The sequence below is a fragment of the Barbus barbus genome (genome assembly GCF_936440315.1).
Source record: "Barbus barbus genome assembly, chromosome: 12".
Lineage (NCBI taxonomy): Eukaryota > Metazoa > Chordata > Actinopteri > Cypriniformes > Cyprinidae > Barbus > Barbus barbus.
In genome coordinates, this window is record NC_136740.1 from 14,733,532 (window position 1) to 14,754,714 (window position 21,183).

The 21,183-nt window shown below is 39.5% G+C and overlaps 2 protein-coding genes across 5 annotated transcripts in view; one reads left to right on the forward strand and one right to left on the reverse strand.

The window, feature by feature from the left end:
• Positions 1-7: 7 nt before the first annotated feature.
• LOC306878148 (uncharacterized protein) lies at positions 8-12,001 on the forward strand. Of its 2 annotated transcripts, none has more exons than XM_079430304.1 (8): positions 8-398; positions 3,004-3,327; positions 3,425-3,585; positions 5,060-5,167; positions 5,438-6,222; positions 6,324-6,450; positions 7,310-8,878; positions 10,080-10,973. In XM_079430304.1, the coding sequence occupies exons 2-8, from the start codon at positions 3,072-3,074 to the stop codon at positions 10,239-10,241; spliced, it is 3,168 nt and encodes a 1,055-aa protein (XP_079286430.1). In that variant the 5' UTR covers positions 8-398; positions 3,004-3,071; the 3' UTR covers positions 10,242-10,973. The 2 variants fall into 2 exon arrangements, with proteins under 2 accessions (XP_079286430.1, XP_079286429.1); XM_079430303.1 differs by having other exon boundaries at positions 30-398; positions 2,929-3,327; positions 10,080-12,001.
• LOC306878147 (protein capicua homolog) overlaps positions 10,283-21,183 on the reverse strand; it is a gene marked incomplete at its 5' end in the record, with an annotated part of 43,546 nt that continues 32,645 nt past the window's right edge. For 2 of the 3 annotated variants that reach the window (XM_079430302.1, XM_079430301.1), the window contains 7 exons: positions 10,289-13,607; positions 16,654-16,779; positions 16,870-17,004; positions 17,099-17,250; positions 19,083-19,237; positions 19,448-19,770; positions 19,873-20,346. In XM_079430302.1, coding sequence (XP_079286428.1) covers positions 13,318-13,607; positions 16,654-16,779; positions 16,870-17,004; positions 17,099-17,250; positions 19,083-19,237; positions 19,448-19,770; positions 19,873-20,346 — 1,655 coding nt within the window. In that variant the 3' untranslated portion in view covers positions 10,289-13,317. Of the gene's footprint in view, positions 13,608-16,653; positions 16,780-16,869; positions 17,005-17,092; positions 17,251-19,082; positions 19,238-19,447; positions 19,771-19,872; positions 20,347-21,183 lie in introns of all 3 variants that reach the window. The other variant, XM_079430300.1, reaches the window with a different exon arrangement.

A 21,183-nucleotide genomic window follows, 5' to 3' on the forward strand; every position in this document is an offset into this window, starting at 1 on the left:
CGCGAACCCTCATGGGGCGGGGCAGCATGCACAGAGCAAGGAACAGAGGCCAGACAAACGGTACATTTCCACATCCACGATCGTCTTTACGTCAAAATGTTTAACAAACAGTGCGCTGCACGGAATAATACTGGTTCGTTGCGGTGAGAAACGTATTGTGAGGCTTCCGCGGGGCCGACGAGCGCTGCACGAGGGACCACGCATCTGCAGCGCGCGAGGAGAGGCTCGGAAACGGCTGGGGAAAGAAGGCCTCCCTTCAGCGCTCTTAGACCTGCGGGGAAAAGTGAAGAGCGCCGCCTGACGACCGCCATAAAGCGGGGTGGCTCGCTCAGGAGACAGCGGTGCGGTCCATAAGCTCTGGCAAAATCTGAAGAGCGCCACCAACTGCTCGCCACAAGGTAAACCACTCGTCTGAAACCCGCTAAATGCTGTTGTTTGCTACTACCGATTCCGCCACGACTAGTGCTAGAAGTTTTGCATGATTTTCAGGTTGCTTTTAACACCTGTATCTGTACCGCGTTTGTAATGTCCGTAATATTTTTCTGATTTATTGATGAAGCGAAATTACTGAATTGTGGGCTTTTTGTATTACGGAGATGCCATATGGTATGTACGGACTTGATGTCATAATCCACATTATGTGCATTATTATATATAAATATCACAGGCGACCTGATTTATAAATGTGCTCATAAATATATGATGTGTTTACAAAAAGCAGGGATGCAGCGCTGAAACCATATAAAAGAGTTTTTTTTTTTTTTATGTAGAAATATTCCTGTACACACACACACACACATATCATATACAGGTCCTTCTCAAAAAATTAGCATATTGTGATAAAGTTAATTATTTTCTGTAATGTACTGATAAACATTAGACTTTCATATATTTTAGATTCATTACAACACAACTGAAGTAGTTCAAGCCTTTTATTGTTGTAATATTGATGATTTTGGCATACAGCTCATGAAAACCCAAAATTGAAAATCTCAAAAACCTAATCATCTGAATCAACTAATTAACTCTAAACACCTGCAAAAGATTCCTGAGGCTTTTAAAAACTCCCAGCCTGGTTCATTACTCAAAACCGCAATCATGGGTAAGACAGCCGACCTGACTGCTGTCCAGAAGGCCATCATTGACACCCTCAAGCAAGAGGGTAAAACACAGAAAGAAATTTCTGAACGAATAGGCTGTTCCCAGAGTGCTGTATCAAGGCACCTCAGTGGGAAGTCTGTGGGAAGGAAAAAGTGGCAGAAAACGCAGCACAACGAGAAGAGGTGACCGGACCCTGAGGAAGATTGTGGAGAAGGACCGATTCCAGACCTTGGGGGACCTGCGGAAGCAGTGGACTGAGTCTGGAGTAGAAACATCCAGAGCCACCGTGTACAGGCGTGTGCAGGAAATGGGCTACAGGTGCCGCATTCCCCAGGTCAAGCCACTTTTGAACCAGAAACAGCGGCAGAAGCGCCTGACCTGGGCTACAGAGAAGCAGCACTGGACTGTTGCTCAGTGGTCCAAAGTACTTTTTTCGGATGAAAGCAAATTTTGCATGTCATTTGGAAATCAAGGTGCCAGAGTCTGGAGGAAGACTGGGGAGAGGGAAATGCCAAAATGCCTGAAGTCCAGTGTCAAGTACCCACAGTCAGTGATGCTGGTGTTGGTCCACTGTGTTTGATCAAGGGCAGGGTCAATGCAGCTAGCTATCAGGAGATTTTGGAGCACTTCATGCTTCCATCTGCTGAAAAGCTTTATGGAGATGAAGATTTCATTTTTCAGCACGACCTGGCACCTGCTCACAGTGCCAAAACCACTGGTAAATGGTTTACTGAACATGGTATTACTGTGCTCAACTGGCCTGCCAACTCTCCTGACCTGAACCCCATAGATAATCTGTGGGATATTGTGAAGAGAAAGTTGAGAGACGCAAGACCCAACACTCTGGATGAGCTTAAGGCCGCTATCGAAGCATCCTGGGGCTCCATAACACCTCAGCAGTGCCACAGGCTGATTGCCTCCATGCCACGCCGCATTGAAGCAGTCATTTCTGCAAAAGGATTCCCGACCAAGTATTGAGTGCATAAATGAACATAATTATTTGAAGGTTGACTTTATTTGTATTAAAAACACTTTTCTTTTATTGGTCGGATGAAATATGCTAATTTTTTGAGATTTTGGGTTTTCATGAGCTGTATGCCAAAATCATCAATATTAAAACAATAAAAGGCTTGAACTACTTCAGTTGTGTTGTAATGAATCTAAAATATATGGAAGTCTAATGTTTATCAGTACATTACAGAAAATAATGAACTTTATCACAATATGCTAATTTTTTGAGAAGGACCTGTACATATAAGTTCTATATATTATAACTCCAAGGCCCTCCTTTTCCCAAGACAATATTCAAACCCTCCTATCTAGGATATGTATAAATGAACTCTATATGTTAAAATATATAAATTTAACATTATAGACCTTTTATTTAAGTGCCTTTTAGCAGATTAATTAGGATTATGTTAATATAACCCAATTTAAATAATACTTATAAGTATTATTGGGGCCCCTTAAACATTTGCTGAGGCCCTGTGATTGAGAACCACGGATCCAACTAGTCTGAGGTGGTTTTAGGGGTATTTAATGATAAAGTTAAAGAGAAAAACAATAGAAGAAGAAAATCAGGTGAAATTGTGCATATGTGTAGCTATAATGTCAAAGTTTAGCTGTTTTAAAAACTAAAATACACATAAAGATGTTTGACAAATTTTGTCCCATGTCTCAAAAATTATATAAATTATGTTTGTAATATTTATATAATTAGTGGCCTGCGGGAATCTGGTCCTGAATGACATAATATTTTATACAATTTGTCTGGCAGTCTTCTGAGTCCTGACATATCTGTATCTTATTTATTTATATTTTTTTCAGGTTGTTTTGAGGCTTAGGTACGTATCGAGCATAAGAATGCATCCTGAACCCAGTTACTGTGACTCATAACCCCAGCACTGCATCTGCTCTTCAGCACAGCGAGAGACTTTGCATCTTAACTGGTTTAGCACTGTGCAGTTACCATGAGTGAGCAGGAATATGTGGAGCATCAGTACATGTGCAGTGAGTGCCAGCAGCTCTTTAATACACTGGAGGAGGTGCTGGTGCACCAACAGATCCACACCGGAGCAGAGGGGGACGAGGTCGAGGTCCTGCCGAGCCTTGAGGACTGTGACACTGGGGAGAGTCAGTATCAGTGCCTGGAGTGTGGAGCCATCCTGAGGAACCCAGATGAACTGCTGCTGCATCAAGAGCTGCACATGAGAGAGGCAGGCCAGGGTGAGTGCAGTGTTTCATATGTGTGCTGCTGTACTGTATGTTTAGATGGGGTTTTTTGAAAGTGCGTGTAACCAGCGCATAAATGCTTTATTTTTAGAGCTATGTGAGGTCACAGAGGTGGATGCTGTCGATGCAGAAGTGCCAATCCAGTATCAGTGTTTGGAATGTCTGGCTCTCTTTGACACACCTGAGCTGTGGTTGGCTCACAGACAGACACACAACAGAAGCAGCACCCACAGCAGCTTGACCACTGACACAGTGAGTGTACACACACACACACACACACACACAATAAACGAGGCTATGGTATCCATGCTGATTCTGATTTGCTCTCAATTTGTTTTGATTATATTCCTATTAATTTGAGAATTTTGCAGTGGCAATGTTCATTTATGTGGGAAAGAAAATCTCTTTCAGCTAATGAGCCTTCTGACTTGGTATATTGTAAAAATGTAAAAACATTAATAAAAATTATGTTATTTATATGTAAAACTACTTTTATAACAATATATACATTTATTATAAAATAATAAACTCCCATGAAAAAGTATTGAAAAGCTTTAAATGTTTTAATATGGCTTAGGTAAAAATCAAATAATTTCATGTACATTACTGTTACGATATCTCGGTTTAGTAATGTTTTTTTTTTTTTTATGTTTTTGAAAAATCTTTAATATTCATCACCAAGGATGCATTAATATAAAAATACAGTAAAAACCGTAATAGGTCCTGTAAAACATTATTACAATGTAAAATAACGGTTTTCTTTTTTTAAATATATTTTAAATTGTAAAAATGTAGTTTTTTCCTGTGTTGGCAAAGCTGAATTTTTAGCATCATAACCCCAGTTATCAGTGTCACATGATCATTCTAAAATGCTGATTTGCTGCTCTGGTGATTTATTATCATTGTTGAAAATGTTCGCAATTTTTTGGGAGAAATAAATAAATTTTGATAAATGATAAATTTTTTTCAGGATTCTTTGATTTATAGAAAGTTCAAAACAACAGCTAATTTGAAATAAAAAAAATTTGTAACAATGTAAAAGTCTATACTATCACTTGATTACATTAAATGCATCCTGGCTGAACAGAAGTATAATAAAAATCTTATTTATCCCAAATTTATAAACACTAGTAGAGATAAAAGAGAGGACGTGATGTGTGGCAAAGTATGGTGTCCCATACTTGGAATTTGTGCTCTGCATTTAACCCATCGAAGTGCACACACACAGTGAACAAACACACACACCGTGAACACACACCCAGAGCAGTGGGCAGCCAATGCTGCGGCGTCCGGGGAGCAGTTGGGGGTTCGGTGCCTTGCTCAAGGGTCACACCTCAGTCGTGGTATTTCATGTTCTTCGCTGTACATTCACTCCCCCCACCGACAATTCCTGCCAGACCTGAGACTCGAACCCGCAACCTTCGGGTAACAAGTCCAACTCTCTATCCATTAGGCCACGACTGCCCCCTAAATAAATTATAAATTAACTAAGCAAATCTAATATCAGCTAATAACTCTTTTCAATAACGCAATAATGCTATCTAATAGAAGAATGTATATCTATTTAAACATCAATTGTTAATATCATCAAAAATGTCTACACTGTTATTGCCACAGTGTCAGGTTCTTGAGGTGCTCAACAAACAACTTGCACATACTGCGGAGTAAAAGATTAATCTTGTGATCTTTTTAGCAGTTTCTAATTGAATTTTGTGTTCTGTTTCAGGAATATGTTCTTCAGGCAGATGGTTCAGTCACTCCACTTCAGTTGCTCAACGTTCAAAATCTAGTTCTGGATGAACAGAAGGCAGGCCAGATCCTGACCTTAGCCCAGGTCTGTTTACATACATACACACATAACAAATATATTCTTTAAAGGGGGTTTGTTTCACAAGATCTAACTAGGAGTGATGCGGTAAAATTACATTTGATTTCTGTTTCTGTCACAGTGGGTAGTCCTGCCCACTCATTGGTCTAAAATCTGCTGAAAACTGTTGTTGGCGATGAGTTTCAGTGTGGCAATGTCCTGGCCTATTTCCGCATTGTTTGCGGATGTTACAGGTCCCATATTTCCAAACTTACTTTTGTTGCATTTATTTTTCAGGCTCTTAGAGAGCAAGAAAACCCATATAAAACTGCAGCCCCTCCCAGAACTATGCTAGTGCCAGCCAACGCTTCCCTGCCTGGCTCCACCTCTGCGATGCTCCGCCTGCAGTTCTGCTCCGCCCAAGCGATCGCTGATGGTTCTGCTTCAGCTACTCTTCGCAAAGCTAAACTGCTCGCTCCTCTCTTACCCACCGATCCTATCCGGCTGGACAATGTGACCACTTTTAACCTCCTCCCTTCATCTGGTCAGGTGAACACATTAAAGAAGGAAAATGAGGAGATTTTAATTATCCATCCTTATGAGTGTTCAGAGTGTAATCTGCTGTTTAGCACACCAGAGGATTTCCTTCAACACCAGGGGGAGCACTTCTTAGGCCAGGACAAAGAGAGTGGGGACACTGGGGTGATGGTGGGGTATGAAGACAGTTCTGGGGCTAAGGAAGATGAAGGAAGAAGTGATGGATCCGAAGAGGGGAGCAAAGTTGGCAAAGTTATTGCTGGGAGGCATACATACACTGCCCGCTCCACTGGTTTGGGTTTGACGCCACCACCCAGCAATCTTCAGTGTGAGGAGTGCAAAAGAACGTTCACCTCCGCCAATCGGCTTGTGGCGCACCTTCGAGTGCATGAACAAGGAACACACGAGTGTCCAGAGTGTGATAAAGTGTTTAAGAAGTTTGTGTCCCTTCAGACTCACATGCGCACACACTCTGGTGAGGCACGTTTTCTGTGTGTGGACTGTGGACATGGTTTTACCACAGAAATGACTCTTATGATACACAGGTAATAACAAATAGAAACTGTATAGTCAAACATCAAAACTTGCTTGTGATTTGGGTTCTCTGTCATCAAAACTCATTTTTCTTACTCTTTTCCCGCTTTAGGAAATCCCATACATCTGAGCCACTGCACAAATGCACATTTTGTGCTAAAACTTTCACCAACATGACGAAGTTCTTGTACCATCGTCGCACTCACCGAGTACGAGAGCCGACCGCACCAGTCTCTCAGGTAATAGTTGACTTAATGAAGGAAATTAGCTATGCACAACATCAGTATCATATTGGTTATCAGCTGATATATGAGATTACATTTATTGATAAATGTTTTCGTATTGGTCAATGTTGATACATATTTGCCGGATATTTAATTGTTTATGCTAATTTCCCCTATTATTACATTTAGCTGCCTTTGTCCTGATCAAAATTAAATTAGATTTTTAAAAACATTAAGGATGCACTGATTTTGGCTGATTTTCATGTTTTTCTATTTTCTGATAATCAATAAATGCCTCATATTAAAAATTTTACACTATATTGCATATAATGTAAATAAAGATAAAACTTTAAATGATACAACGGAATTTAGGCATTAAGACATAATAATGTACACAATGAAAAACATTCATTTCAAATTCATTTTTAACTGTTAAGTAATTTCAAATTTAATTTGAATGTTAAAATAGTCAATGGTCATGTACAAATAAATATTCAATATTGGTGAGGCATATACAATATTTAAAATGTAAAAATTCATAAATTAAAAAATCTCTAATATCTGCCAATAACCAATAATTTACAGATATATTGTTCGTTCATAAAAAGCACCAATAACTTGACAGAACAGAATTATTATAATTGAATTATTACATATTTGCACTGCCGTCAGTCTTCTCATTTCTCATGCAATTTGAGAAATCTCAAATTCAAGAAAAAATGCATACTGTTAGTGCTGTTGTTCATTTTATCCACACTCTGCAGAACCTATTAATTACACATTGGCCTATTGTGTACTTTTTTCCTTGAATGTGAATGTTTTAACTAAGAAATAGATTACTTGTGAGATTAATTCAACCATCTCCGCTTTACAGTTTGTACTGGCCCAGCAGTCACCTCTCTCTATCATCCAAAGAGCAAGAGAACGAGAGGCTGCTTGGAGGAAAGAAAGACATGTGGTGACAATTCGTCCTGTGAAAGATGACAGAAAAGAATCCAGTGACACAGATCCTGTGCTCATTGAAGGTATTGCAGTGGTTTCCCAGTCTTCAGAGCCAACAGAAAATGGGCTTCATTCTGAACCCTCAAACACAGAACAAGCCCAAAATGGAGGGTTCGACCCCAACCATTCATCTACTGCCAATGTGGAAGGAAGAGAGCAACCAAGTAAACACAGGACTCCTGCTGATGAAGAAGAACCAAAGTTCCCTTGCTCTATTTGTAAAAAAAGATTCACCTCACAGGTCCGTGTGTTGCGTCATCGACGAACGACTCATACCACCGAAAGGCGCTTTAAATGCAACATCTGCGGTAAACCGTTCAAGAAGCAGATCCATCTGCGAAATCACCTGCGCACGCACACAGGCGAGAGGCCGTTCCAGTGCAGCGTGTGTGGAAAGACCTTTTCCTCTCTTGCAAATCTATCCCGCCATGGACTCACACACACAGGAGTCCGTCCATACCGGTGTGACATCTGCCACAAAGCTTTCAGCCAATCGTCAAATCTTCGTCAACACCGTCAGCATCTTCACAGCAACGTGATGCCCTCACCCTGTCCAGACTGCTCCGCTACCTTTATCCGTCCTGCTAAACTTGTAGCTCATCGTTTTCTTCACCACCCAGGGTCACCGGCACCTTACCCCTGCCCGCACTGTTCCGAAGGGTTCTTGCGCAAGCGTCAACGAGACCTTCATTGCCTGGAGGAGCATCCCAACATGACTCAGCCACACAGTATCTCCCAAGACTCCCAGGTTAGCAGTCAACAGGGCTTGATGGATAATACAGAGCAACTAAGCACTCCTTCGATGGCGAAACCTAATCTGGATTGCACTATATGTGGCAAGCGGTTAAACTCTCCAGCAAATCTCCGCCTGCACCAGCTAAGTCACGGACTTGGGCCCGGCCGGCCTCGAGGCTCAAGCTCCACCACTGGCAAGTCTCATCCCTGTCCGGTCTGTGGAAAACTCTTTGGTTCAGCCTCAAGTGTTACGCTACACCAGAGAGTACACACCGGTGAGCGTCCGTATCCTTGTGCGAGCTGCGGAAAAAGGTTTCGCCAGAACACGCACCTGCGGGAGCACCTTCGCACGCATTCGGGCGAGCGTCCGTTCCGGTGCGAGTTCTGTGATAAGGGTTTTGTGCAGAGCATGCATCTGGCAGAACACCGACGTACTCATACGGGTGAGCGGCCGCATGCTTGCGGTGAATGTGGAAAGACCTTCAAGACGGTTTCGAACCTTAGGAACCATCGGAAGACCCACAATCGCACCCAGAAGCAACAAGAGCCAGAATACAGCGCAGAAGCAGTGGCTGCAGAGTCTGAAACAGCAACTGTTGCTGTTGTGGAAGCTTCTGAGATGGACCTGGTGCCAGCCTTCTGCCAACAAGAGGTGCAGCTTGGACAGCCCCAAGTAATTCAGATACAAACATCCAACCTGACACAGGTAGGAAACTGTTACTACTGTGTGTTAGAACTAGGAATCGATTTCCAAAAAGAACGGGTTCTAAGGTGTTGGGAATTGAAAATCTATTGCAAAGGTTGGAAAAAAAGGAATCGACTCCTCTTTAGTGGTCTTTGTTTAGTGGAATACAGCTAATCATTTATATTGCCTCGTGGTCACTCACTGTAGTGATGGTCGGTCAGTTTCAATTAACTGGTTCAAAAAAATGTATTGCAGCTGTTCTTTTACATCATATGTATTTTAACTCCGTATCATGGTATGTCATGTAGAAAAACATATGTGACCCTGGACCACAAAACCAGTCTTAAGTCGCTGGGGTATATTTGTAGTAATAGCCAAAAATATGCCAAAAATCAATAGGACATTAAATAAAAATCATGTTCCTTCAAGATATTTTATAAATTTCCTACTGTAAATATATCAAAACTTCATTTTTGATTAGTAATATGCATTGCTAAGGCGATTTTCTCAATATTTAGATTTTTTTGCACCCTCAGATTCCAGATTTTCAAATAGTTGTATCTCCGCCAAATATTGTCCTATCATAAAAAAACCATACATCAATGCAAAGCTTAATTTATTCAGATGTATAAATCTCAATTTCTAAAAATTGACCCTTATGACTGGTTTTGTGGTCCAGGGTCACATATTGCTGATTAAGATGATTAACTTTCATTACTAGCATACAACTTACAAATGATTAAATAGTCTTCATGTCTCCTAGATTAAAGTTTTGCTCCTAAAACGCAATTCAGACATCGATGCACCAATGTAATTTGTTCTAGGTGTCTAAAGTATATGAATAAAATAAACTCCTAAAGAGTGAAACTGGCTTGTTCGGTAGTCCACAATGGAAAGATTTTAGGGGTGCTCTGAACTACATGGAGAGATAATAGATGATGCTGGTAATAATATATACTAAGAAAATTTAAAAGGAGGTAAGCCTTCATATCATATAACCCATCGATTATTAAGAGAACATGTTCCTCCAAATCTTAAAAAAAACAGAGAAAACAACAGCGAGGAGTCAATTCCATAGTAAGTTCTAGAACCATGAATCAGAATCGATGCCGAAATTTTGGGAAACCTCCCTACTGTGTGTGGGGTGGGGGGGGTCTTTGCTAGTTTTTCATATATTTATTTTTTGTGCACAAAATAATGGTTTGTTTTCTCTACGTTTCAGACTCAAGGAACTCCCACTATCATGTATAACGAGCTTGGAGAGACTATAGCCATCATTGAGACGAGCGGAGACCTAGCGGAGGCCATCGAGCTGTACCACACGGCACTTGAGAGTGGCATCAACATGGAGGCCATCACTGTGGACAACCTGCAGTTAATGTGAGAGAAGTGAAGAACAGTGTTGCATTCCAGTGGCCATCATCTTGGTGATTTGAAGATTGTGATTAAAAGAAGAGCATAAGTGGGTCAGAACAAGTGCGGCGAGAGAAAAAACAAAACAGGGAAAGCAGAGATTGAGAAAGTTCCATATTCAAGACATTGTAGTCAGTTCCATTGAATGTGTGAACAAACATACCTCAAATAGCCACTCTAGTCCATCCTTTCAGATACTTTTCAGCCTTATTTTCAATTTTTAAAGACATTTTTGCTAAATAATTTCAGCTAACAATCTTAAAAGAGAGCTGATTTTAGAGATGCAACTGAGGCTCATATCTGTGATAGGATGGCTCCTGTTTTGGGACAAGAAATGGACAGTCTTGTCTTACTGATGGCACAGATGGAGAGGTATGAAGGTACAGATTTCAAAAGTAAAGAATTACACTCGTGGCCAGTGGAGCAGGATGGTACCACAGGATGGGGTGTAATGATTCCTGGTTAACGTTCTGACCTGCAGTTATTGGGAGGAGGTAGTTTAAGAGAACTCACCTGAAGAACAAAACAACAGGGCAGAGGAAGTTTAAAACAAGAAAGTGCTCATCATGGACAGACATTATGCACCATCACTGCAACGGACAAAGAATTCCCATGTCTCGGTCTGTACACTGAATGTTTGTTGCATTTTTAATGTTATAATGCTGATTTGGAGAAGTGTTGCAAATAAACTTAGTTTTCTGTCTCCCTTGTGAGAAAGTGGTGTTACAACAGCAATACCCAACAATCATGATGTCACCTTAAAGGTATAGGGTCATTCAAAAAATTAACATTCTGTAATTTCTTCACCTTCTCATGTTGTTTTAAACCTGTAAGACTTTCTTCTGCGGAACAAAGAGAAGATATTTTGAATGTTTCGATGTTCTTAGTAGATGCAATCCAAGTCAAAGAGGGCCAAAACAATACTGAGATCATTTTGTGATCCAGAGGAGAAAGAAGTCACAGGTTTGAAACCATTCAAGTAAATGATCATAGAACGTTCTTCTTGAGTGAATGAAAGGAAATCTTTAAATTCTAATTGAATTGTTCTGATGTTACATGGAATTAATTTGTTTCTCCATATACTGCAATTGGCTAGAATGTAGAAATGTGATCACTAACCACAATATAATGTTACTAATACTTGCATATGGAAACACCCAATCATTCCTTTATTCTTAATGGTCACATCTTCTAACTTGATGTACTAGTCAGGCATACTCCAACTCAAAATTTCACGCATAAAAATAGATCAGTGAAGTTTTAAACCGTTTTTGCGCTCTGAAAAAATCACCCAGTCAATATCTAATTAAGAGTTATTTCCTCAATCTTTTTTTACTTATAACGAAGAGTCTTTCATTGAACATCTATTTATTTGTTTACTGAGAGATACAGTTAAAATTTAAAGCTTATTGGTGTAAAGCCTTTCTTGGGTACATAAATCAGCAAAACAAGGTAACGCAATAAGAACAGTTTATAACCATATTTCTTTATTTTTCCTTTTGTTATACAATTTCTTGTTACTGGCTTTGTTTCTTCCAACAATGTTTTTGTTGATGCTTTTTATTGTGATGCTCGAGTCTTTGGACTCTTACTGTATTTATGTACAACAAAGACCAGTGCTGCAAGAGAAGATCATCTGTGACCTCCCAGTCCCACCACACAGCTTTAAAGTGATTGAGGAAAAACAAAGTGACAGGAGGAGGAATGAGAAAGGGGAGGAATGTAAGTGGCAAATCGAGAGAAAAAAAACAAAAAAACATGTACAATTACCAGAAAGATGTTTGGAGTGTCTAACAATAAAGGCTCATGTAATTGCTTCCTGGTAAGAAATAAAACATATTGTGAATATCAAGATAAAGAGTGCAAGAGAAAATGTAGTGGAAGTGCCTCTAGGAGCGAGGGAAGAGGGCAAACTCATCCCTCCGTTTCTGCTAAAGAAAGAGTATATTACTAAGAATACAGTATATAGAGGTTATAAGGATCAGATCCACAAGAACAACAAAGCATTAATAAGAACAGTAATAATGAGATTTTATAACAATGACCTGTAGCATTGCATGTTGAAAAATTAAGTTTCTCCTCTAAAAAGTTAATAAAATTCTTATAGTAAATTCTTAAGAATATATTTTCCCAACATTCTCTTTGCTCCGTGCTTCACCAGCTCATGAAAAGTTGAATAAAAAAGGCAGGGAAAGAAATGCTTAAATATGTGGAATCTCTTAATATATGGAAAAACATAAATCAATGGCAATAATGTGCCTGTTGACTTCCCTTCCATGACCTTTTTCCTTCATGACTAGCCAATCAGAGGCTTTGGAATGACTCCAGTCTGATTGACAACCACTAAAGCCAATCATAGGACGAAAGGTTTACGAATGGCAGCGCAAAATATCTCGCCGAAGGTTTTCAGTGCCTTAAAGCTCTCTGTCAAAAGTATTTAAAAATTAAAACACCACAGAAAAAAACAAAAAAAACAATTCAAAAATAAAAGTCCAACAAGTCTTCATTATCACAAACTCAGCCAATGGAGGCCCGCCTCGCAATGACTGGCAGTAACCCATAAACCAATAAAAAACACCTGTGGCCAAGCTACTGCCAATCAGGCCGTATGAACACAACTCAGTCTGAAAAGGGATGGGGTGCCCTCACACGTCCTGCCTTTATAGAGGCATCAGCAGCACTGTGACTTCACTGGCATTCAGGACAGGCCCACGGTCCTCTAGTTTCAAAGTCCAAAGGAAGCCTAATGACTAAGATAATGTTGTAAATATAAGAGTGTATATTCAAGAGTCTGTGTTTATGTAGGCAAGTGTCTGAATGTCAAGTTTTCATAATTCAACATCACGTAAAATACTGAGAAGTTTCAAAACCCCAAAGTGTTTTGAGGCGTCTCCCCTCATCTGCTCCATATACATACAAATTTTGCTCTTGCTTTTCTCTCTATGTCCTTCGGAGGCGGTCATAGCAGAGACAAGACAACAAATGTAAATCATGCAGATGTTGAGGGGAGACATCTGGTCTTCAAGCCATCCATTTTCCCATCAACCTCATCTGCTGGTGTCCTGTAAATCGCCAGAGCTTCTGGGCTCCTCCGAGCTGTTCTGCTCACCCTCCCGCTCGGCCTCTTTTTCCTGAGGCTCTGCCCCTAAAGCCATGTCACTGGCTGCCGCCGCTCCAGAAGGTCCCGGCAATGAGGAAACATCTAAAATGCCAGCTGATTCCGACGGAGCTGCCGTTTGCATGATCTTTTGCCGGACCTCACGGATCTTGAGCTGTAAACACACCTTAGTGGGGAAGATATCAGCGTATCGTGCCTGGAACGCAGCAGTGGCTTGAGCTATTGATCGAGAGAGGGGCGAGAGGGGGAGAGAAAGAGAGCATTAGATGAAAGAAAATTATTTCAGAAGATGTTCTTCTCAGCCAATTTAAAGGGATAGTTCACCCAAAAATGAAATTTCTGTCATTAATTACTCCCCCTCATGTCGTTCCAAACCCGTAAGACCTTCGTTCATCTTCAGAACACAAATTAAGTTTTTGATGAATTCCGAGAGCTCTCTGACCTTCCCATAGACAGCAATGATCCTTACACGATCAAGGCTCAGAAACGTAGCAAGGAGATGCACAAAGAAAACAAATTGTCTCCTCCGCATCACCCTATAGCGCCATTTTGGAGAGTATCACATATACGTAAACAACGTATGCCGTTCTGTCAGTAGCACCATACGTGGATACGTTGTTTACACATGTGATACTCTCCAAAATGGCACCAGGGTGACGCGGAGGAGACAAATTGTTGAATAAAGTAGTTATATTTGTTTGTTTTCTTTGCACACAAAAAGTATTCTCGTAGCTTTGTAAAATTACGGTTGAACCACTGATGTCACATGGATTATTTTACCGATCTCCTTGCTATGTTTCTGGACCTTGATCGTGTAAGGATCCTTGTGGTCTATAGGAGGGTCAGAGAGCTCTCGGAAAGCATCAAAAACATCTTCATTTGTGTTCTGAAGATGAACGAAGGTCTTACAGGTTTGGAACGACATGAGGGGGAGTAATTAATAACAGAAATTTCATTTTTGGGTGAACTATTCCTTTAAGGACCAGCAACATAAAAATCAGAACAAGATTGTCTTTTAGAAAAAGTTATGACTTGTTCTCTTTCTCACACAAGGCAAGGCATCAGAAGTATAAATGTTTTACGATGCATTGATGGTCCTTTTTGAAGCTTCAGTCATTTTTTTTTTTTTTTTTTTTGTAACTGCATGAAAAAGGGCGATCAGAATTTATCCATTTCCACAGACATGCTCGGAATGACATGATGGTGAAAAAATGAGATGTGTATATTTATCCTTTATGCATTAGGGCTGGATGAAATGGCCAAAAATATAATAAATGTGGACATACTTTCCACATGTGTGTTAGACCATGAGAATGAATCTAAACTTGTTTTTCACAATTAAACTCCCATAAAAACCATTTTATTTTACCCTAAATTCTGTTCCATTTTGCTTTTTATGTTTTATGATTTATTATAATTTAGCAATCAAAATAATAAAATTTAACAACAATTTAAAAATGTAAATCAAATGAAAATATAATTAATTTACAACAAAACATTTAAATTAAATTAATAAACAAAAACATGAACTAAAAAAAATCTCTCTAATTTAGGGGTGTCCCTGACTAAGGATTTTCATAATCGAATCAGAATATTCCAATCTTGCCAATAGTCAACTGACAGTCGAATCATATGTTTGCGGGCGGGACCAAAATACATCAGAGAATCAAGTCAGACATTGGACAGTCATAATTACTGACGTTAACACACAGGACGCCTCGCAGATACAAAAGTAATGTTTTGTTTAAAAGATAGTTAACATTAAACGTCAGCGAAACCCTAAGAATTCACAAAAAAATGTACAATAATGCTCTCATGATAATGTTATGTATATGACAGAAGTTATTAATGTTCTGCATTTCTGTTTTGAGCTGCACGCGCTGAAGATGACCAGTAGAGTGAAGCATTTGATAGCATGTTTTTAATCAATAGGATTTAACCAATTTATCTCATATAGAATACGGTTCATTATTTATACTACATAACGTCAATATTACGACTTAAAGGCTATCTGCACAAAATGCCCCGAATGCAGAAGTGAACGTGTCTGCAGGGCTCTGAATTAACTCCTTTTATGGACGCTTTCTTCATGCAACACCACACAAAAACACGGCAACTAAACTCTAAAAATTCACAGTTTTATTATAATAGTGTTCTCATTATAATGTTATGTATATGACAGTCCCAGTCATAGTTATTAATATTCTGCATTGTTGTTTGTACTGCTCGCGCTGCGTGCTTGAAGAGATAATCACCGTAGTAGCCTACTACAATGAAGCGCTTTACTGCAGCGCAACTCAAATGCATCTTATACAAGATAAATAATGTATACACGATATACAGTGCCCTCCATAAGTATTGGAACAGTAAAGACAAAATTGCTCTGTTGGCTGTGGAGTCAAGACATTTACAAATATGATTAAAAGATGAATATGAGGCAAAACTACAGAATGTCACGTTTTATTATTGGGTGATTCAACACATACATGTTTTACCAGCTAAGAAGTTCAGTACTTTCAGAGTTTCATCCCTCTATCTGAAGTGATCTAACGTGCAAATTTATTCATGCACGTTAAAAATATATTAAAAGCTTCTTTCTTTTCAGATTCTTATTTACAACATCATCTTAATAGGCTGTATATTAACTTATTGTGAGAAAACCGGTAGTTCAGACATTGAGCACCCCCATATAGCCAAAATGGCAAGATCATTACACCCCGCGAATATTCGACTGTGAGATTGGGAGTCGAATCGGGCTCCTGCTATCGAAGCATCGAACAGTCGACTATTCAGGGTCACCCCTACTCTAATTATAATATTATTATTATTTAGTAATACGTAGTAATATTTTAGTAATATAAGATAAACTAAACTTATTTATAGATCTTTGAGTTTCAGTGTGTATTTGATGGTAGTTTTTCTCCTAACGAAGTGACTCAGAACTGCTAGATAAGAGGCTGTTTCTTTTGATCATAAATAAAAAGAAATAGTTTATAATTGCTAGATTTAGAAATACATTTGAAACATTCATATTATAGATTTAATTAATTCTTTTACTATAATATACATTTTATATTTATAACTATTGGTTTATATTTTAAGATTCCATTATCTCTCCAAGGACCCCCGGTTGAAATCCATGAGTCTAATGAATAGTGTTATGTCGAAAGCATCCATTTTGGCTAAGATTTGTACTTCATTTTACTTCTGTGCTGTCTGTAAGCTGTGTGGGTGGTACAGTACTCTATAAAGTTGTGTGCGTTACCTGAGGGGAAGAAGCCATGCTCCTGGAATAGCTGCATGACAAGAGCTCTCCTCTGATCAAGAGTTCTCCTGAGAGAGGAGTAGGGCACCTTTTCAAACTCCAGCTCCCCCAGAATATCCTCTCCATCTGCACCAGATAGAGAGAATTATAATGTAGTTGAATCAGGATAATATAGTCAGCAGAATGATGATTGTTTTGTGGGTGGTGAAGTATTACCTGGCCTATCAAAGGTGAAAATGTCCCCCTCACACTTTGCAGCGCTTTTAGGTGTGTTTGGCTCTGAACTGCAGCTAGATCTGCGCCGGCTTTTCCTTTTTGGAGAGATGGGATCTTCGGTGGATGAGTCCAGGTCTGTGGAAAGGAGGATTGCATGAACAAATTAACTGACCCAGCAATAGTTCGATTTCACATTCAGTTGTTAGAGAGGTCTGAATCTTACTCTCACCGGTGGAGTTTTTCCTCTTCCTGCGGTAGCTGCCCAGTATGGCTCGTGGGGAGGTGGCCAGACTCTGCAGGGTTGGAGAGGGCAGAACCTCCTCTGGACGGAATTCTGGCAGCTCTGCAAAGCGCTCATCAAAGTACACTTCTGACAGGACCCTGCGCACAACACAAAGCACAAGATTTTGACTACGCTATACATGCAGTGGGGTCCAAAATTTGAAATCAATTTTTTTCATTTAAACCTGGAAATAAACAGGAATGCAATTGGTAACACTTTATTTGAAGGTCTGATTGTCACTATTAACTAGTTGCTTATTAGCGTGCATGTTACTACTAGCATATTGGCATATTGGTTTATTAGTACTTATAAAGCACATATTAATGCCTTATTCTGCATGACCATAATTTAGATCCCTTAATCCGACCCAAAAAAAGCTTAAGAACTAACTTACTAACTATTAATAAGCAGCAAACTAGGAGTTTATTAAGGCAAAAATCATAGTTAGTAGTTAATAAAAAGTGAGAATTGGTCCCCGAACTAAAGTGTGACCATGCAATTAATTAATTTGTTAAAATATTTACGATTCTGCACTATTTCCAAGTCACTAATCAAATGAGCACTTTGAGACACTCATCATAGCAAATTCATTAAAATTTGTAATTTCTGAATATAATTATTCACGAAAACTGTTATAATAGTAATAAAATTTGTAATGACAAAAATGCAATGCAAAATTCTTTTCCAATTAGGATTTTCCATATTGATCTGTTGTCACATTTACGTTTGTTGAGAGAATTTACGTGAAAACCAGTCTTTTCAATAGGAATCTATATGATTAGTAATTTGTTGTGAGGGTGGGGTTCAAGATAGTCAAATGCATTTGCTACGTTGAACAACAGAAAGCTGCATGGTTTGAAAGTGACCTTACTTGAAAATTGGACCTTTAGCCTGCAAAATTTCACCTGGCCTTTTGAACTCCAATTAAAAAGTAATTTCTAGTTTGACAGCTGATGCTGATATAAAGCTGATGTGTGAGATAATTTTAACAATAATTTGTAATTAGTATAAGAAATTTGAAATAATTAGAAAATTAATTAAAAAAATAAATATTCTTTAGATGACAACTTGATTCTGTAATCCTATTACAGTATTTTTCACAAATAAATAAAAAGTAAATATAAATAAAAAGGAAGTAAACACTGTAAACAATTGGGTACTCCGTAATCCAGCAAGTTTGTGTGCATTGGGAATCATATTTTTTCATATAAAGCCAAGGTAACAGTCATTTTACATACAGCACACAGTGAAAATGACATGAAAATGACATGAATATGACATATGGGCAAAAGTATAAAGTTTGTCGATTGTGGGTCTCCTGTGAAGCTGAACTCGCCTCCTTTCCGCATTCAACCGACCGTCACGCAGAGAACACACGATCATGCAGGATACAAATGCACACACAAGATCTCACCGCTGGATTTGACTAAGTCTGCAAGGTTTGTGAAATTAATGTTTATTAGACATTCAAACATTTGTTTAAATTACATAAATGCGTATTTGCTGAATGCTGACGGTAAAAGGTAAAGTTTTATAATGTTTGCTTTTCTATTACTAAAAATATAAAAGCAATCATTATATTACTTTTTTGTATAACTTTTAATTCCTTTGTTTAACAGTTCCATCTGATTATAGTAATAATTATTATTAGATAGACTTCGATCCGTATTGAACTGTTAAACAGCAAACAACGAAGAGAGAGAACGTGAGCACAGTGTGCTCAGGCACTGCCTGTCTCAGAGCCGTCCAAATAAAAGTCTCGAATGCACTGGCCAAACTGAAAAACCTATCGCCCGATGCAGATATTAGGAAAAATACCAAATATCGGCCGATATATCGGTCAACCACTAGTAATTACTACAAACATATGATGAATATGAAGCTGGAAGTAAATCTTAGTACTAATGATGCCATATTTTATGAAACATACTTGTCAACAGAATCGAATGGTCGTTTGAGTGGTGGGGGCCGGGCCTTGACTTTTTTAGGAGGTGCATCTTTATCACCATGTGACTGAGGCGGAGTAGGATCTGATCCAGAGGGAGGAGGTAATGGAGAAGAAGGGTGGGATTCCTTCCATTCAGCCTGGGTAGAAAATAAAAAGTAGTGATTTTATTTAATTTTTATGCCTACTACACATTCAGTTACTTTATGTAGTGTTACTTTTCATACACTGCTTTGATTAATCAAGTCTGACATTTAAAACCTAAAATATTTGACAACTAACACACTGATATAAAAAACTAAAATGATTCCGATTAAAATGTAACTGACAGCCAGGATAACGACGCTAACCTCCTTAGCATTTGCTTCTTTGCAACGGCCACTAGGCATAGCAATCTCCGCTACCGAGTGGGCGGGGGCTTCTGCGGACCCCTCCTCTGGTGGGAAGGTTGCAGGCGAGCTCGCCTCAGCTGCCTTGTCTATCTCAAATGAGAACCGACTGCCACTCTCTTTGTCCTTCTCTCGCTCTCTCTCTTTCTCTCGATCCCTCTCCTTTTCTCGTTCTTTGCCTCTCCCTCCTCCATCATAACTGCCCACTGGGATGTTGGCCACTGTGGCTTTCACTTTCTGAGGAGGCCTTGGTGTAATCAGTTTGGGTGTCCCTGGAGCACTTCCTGTTGAAAGAGAAAAGAGGGACTGTGTTTAGTCTCAAAGAAATCACCACTGGGCAGAATCATGAAAACAGGTGGACTTTACGATGTTAAATTCTATGGTACCGGAATGGGAGATTTGAGCAGGGCTTCCAGGCTGCAGTGGCACTGAGGTGCCCAGTGGGGGCGCAACTGAACTGCCGCTGCTTTTACTCGGGATCTGGAACTGTTTGTCAGGTTGCAATAACAAAACCTTCTCGGCCTGTCTCTCAGAGGACTGCGTGTAGACCTGACTGTCCGTGTGCTGCCTGTCCAGTGTTCTTTCCTGGTGCAACTGTCGCTCAGAGTATGTGGATATGTTCCCCTGCCTGTCCGAGGTTACAGAGGTCATGGAGGTCGTTGTGGTGTGTTTAGGAAGGATGTGTGGAGATAGGCTAGAGGAACTGGACACTGTGTACACCACACTAGGTGACACCGTTGCCATAGACATAGACACCACACCAGTTGCCAAGGTCACATTTGTAGGGGTGTAAATGGCGGTGATGGCAGGAGCATGAGGGGCACTGAGAGACTGGGCCGGGGCCAACAGCGATGCCTGACCTGGTGAAACAGTAGATAACAGCAATGCAACATTTTATAAACACCCAAAATGCAAACTAACACAAAAATTAGCAAAATGTATTCGTTTATTTATTTTATTTTTAATTAGAGGTGGGAGATATGACCAAAATCTTAGGTCATATCCGAAGGCCAGAGGGTGCTCTCGCACGGAAACTCAAAATACGTTCCGCAGAAGAAATCCAGGAAATCCCCATAGGGTAGCTGAATAAACAGAAGATTTAACTGCTTTCATTGATTCAATGTGACTAATGCAGAGTTCACACCGCACGATTTTAGCCCTGATTTTCACTCACCGACAGGTTTTGTGAAATCAACAAATGCCCAAAATCGAAGGCAAATCAGTGCTCGTGAAAATCTTGCTGAAAATCCTGCGATCTGAGAGAATCGCCAATGCATCGCTGACGCCCGTGAAATATTTATCCTTCTGTGTGAAATAAGTTCTGACCGAAACATACATCGCCGATGACCTACAGCCAATGAGAGAGCAAGATAAAGGAGAGCAGGACGTTCAGGGAGGACCTTTTTTTTTTCTTTTAAGCAATTAGCCATGTACAAACAACATGGCAATATCAGTACATTTTTGCATTTTAAATTAGAATATAGCTACAGAACAGGTGCATGAAGAAATATATGTATATTAAACATAAAAATGGGCTAGGGTTTTTCCTGTAAATCATAATCTTCTATAAAAGACAAAAGATTTATTGCATTTAAGAAACAAGCTCATTATAAATCACTTTAAAGTACTTAGATTTGTGTATCTAAAGTTTTCCCAGAAGTAGTATGTTGTTAACAACGAAGTCATCTTTGTTACTG

Coding starts and splice junctions, on each gene's coding strand:
- LOC306878148 (XM_079430304.1), top strand. CDS start 3,072: ATGAGTGAGCAGGAATATGTGGAGCATCAGTACATGTGCAGTGAGTGC. Junction 5,168..5,437: donor AGATCCTGACCTTAGCCCAG/GTCTGTTTACAT, acceptor TTTATTTTTCAG/GCTCTTAGAGAGCAAGAAAA. Junction 8,879..10,079: donor AAACATCCAACCTGACACAG/GTAGGAAACTGT, acceptor TCTACGTTTCAG/ACTCAAGGAACTCCCACTAT.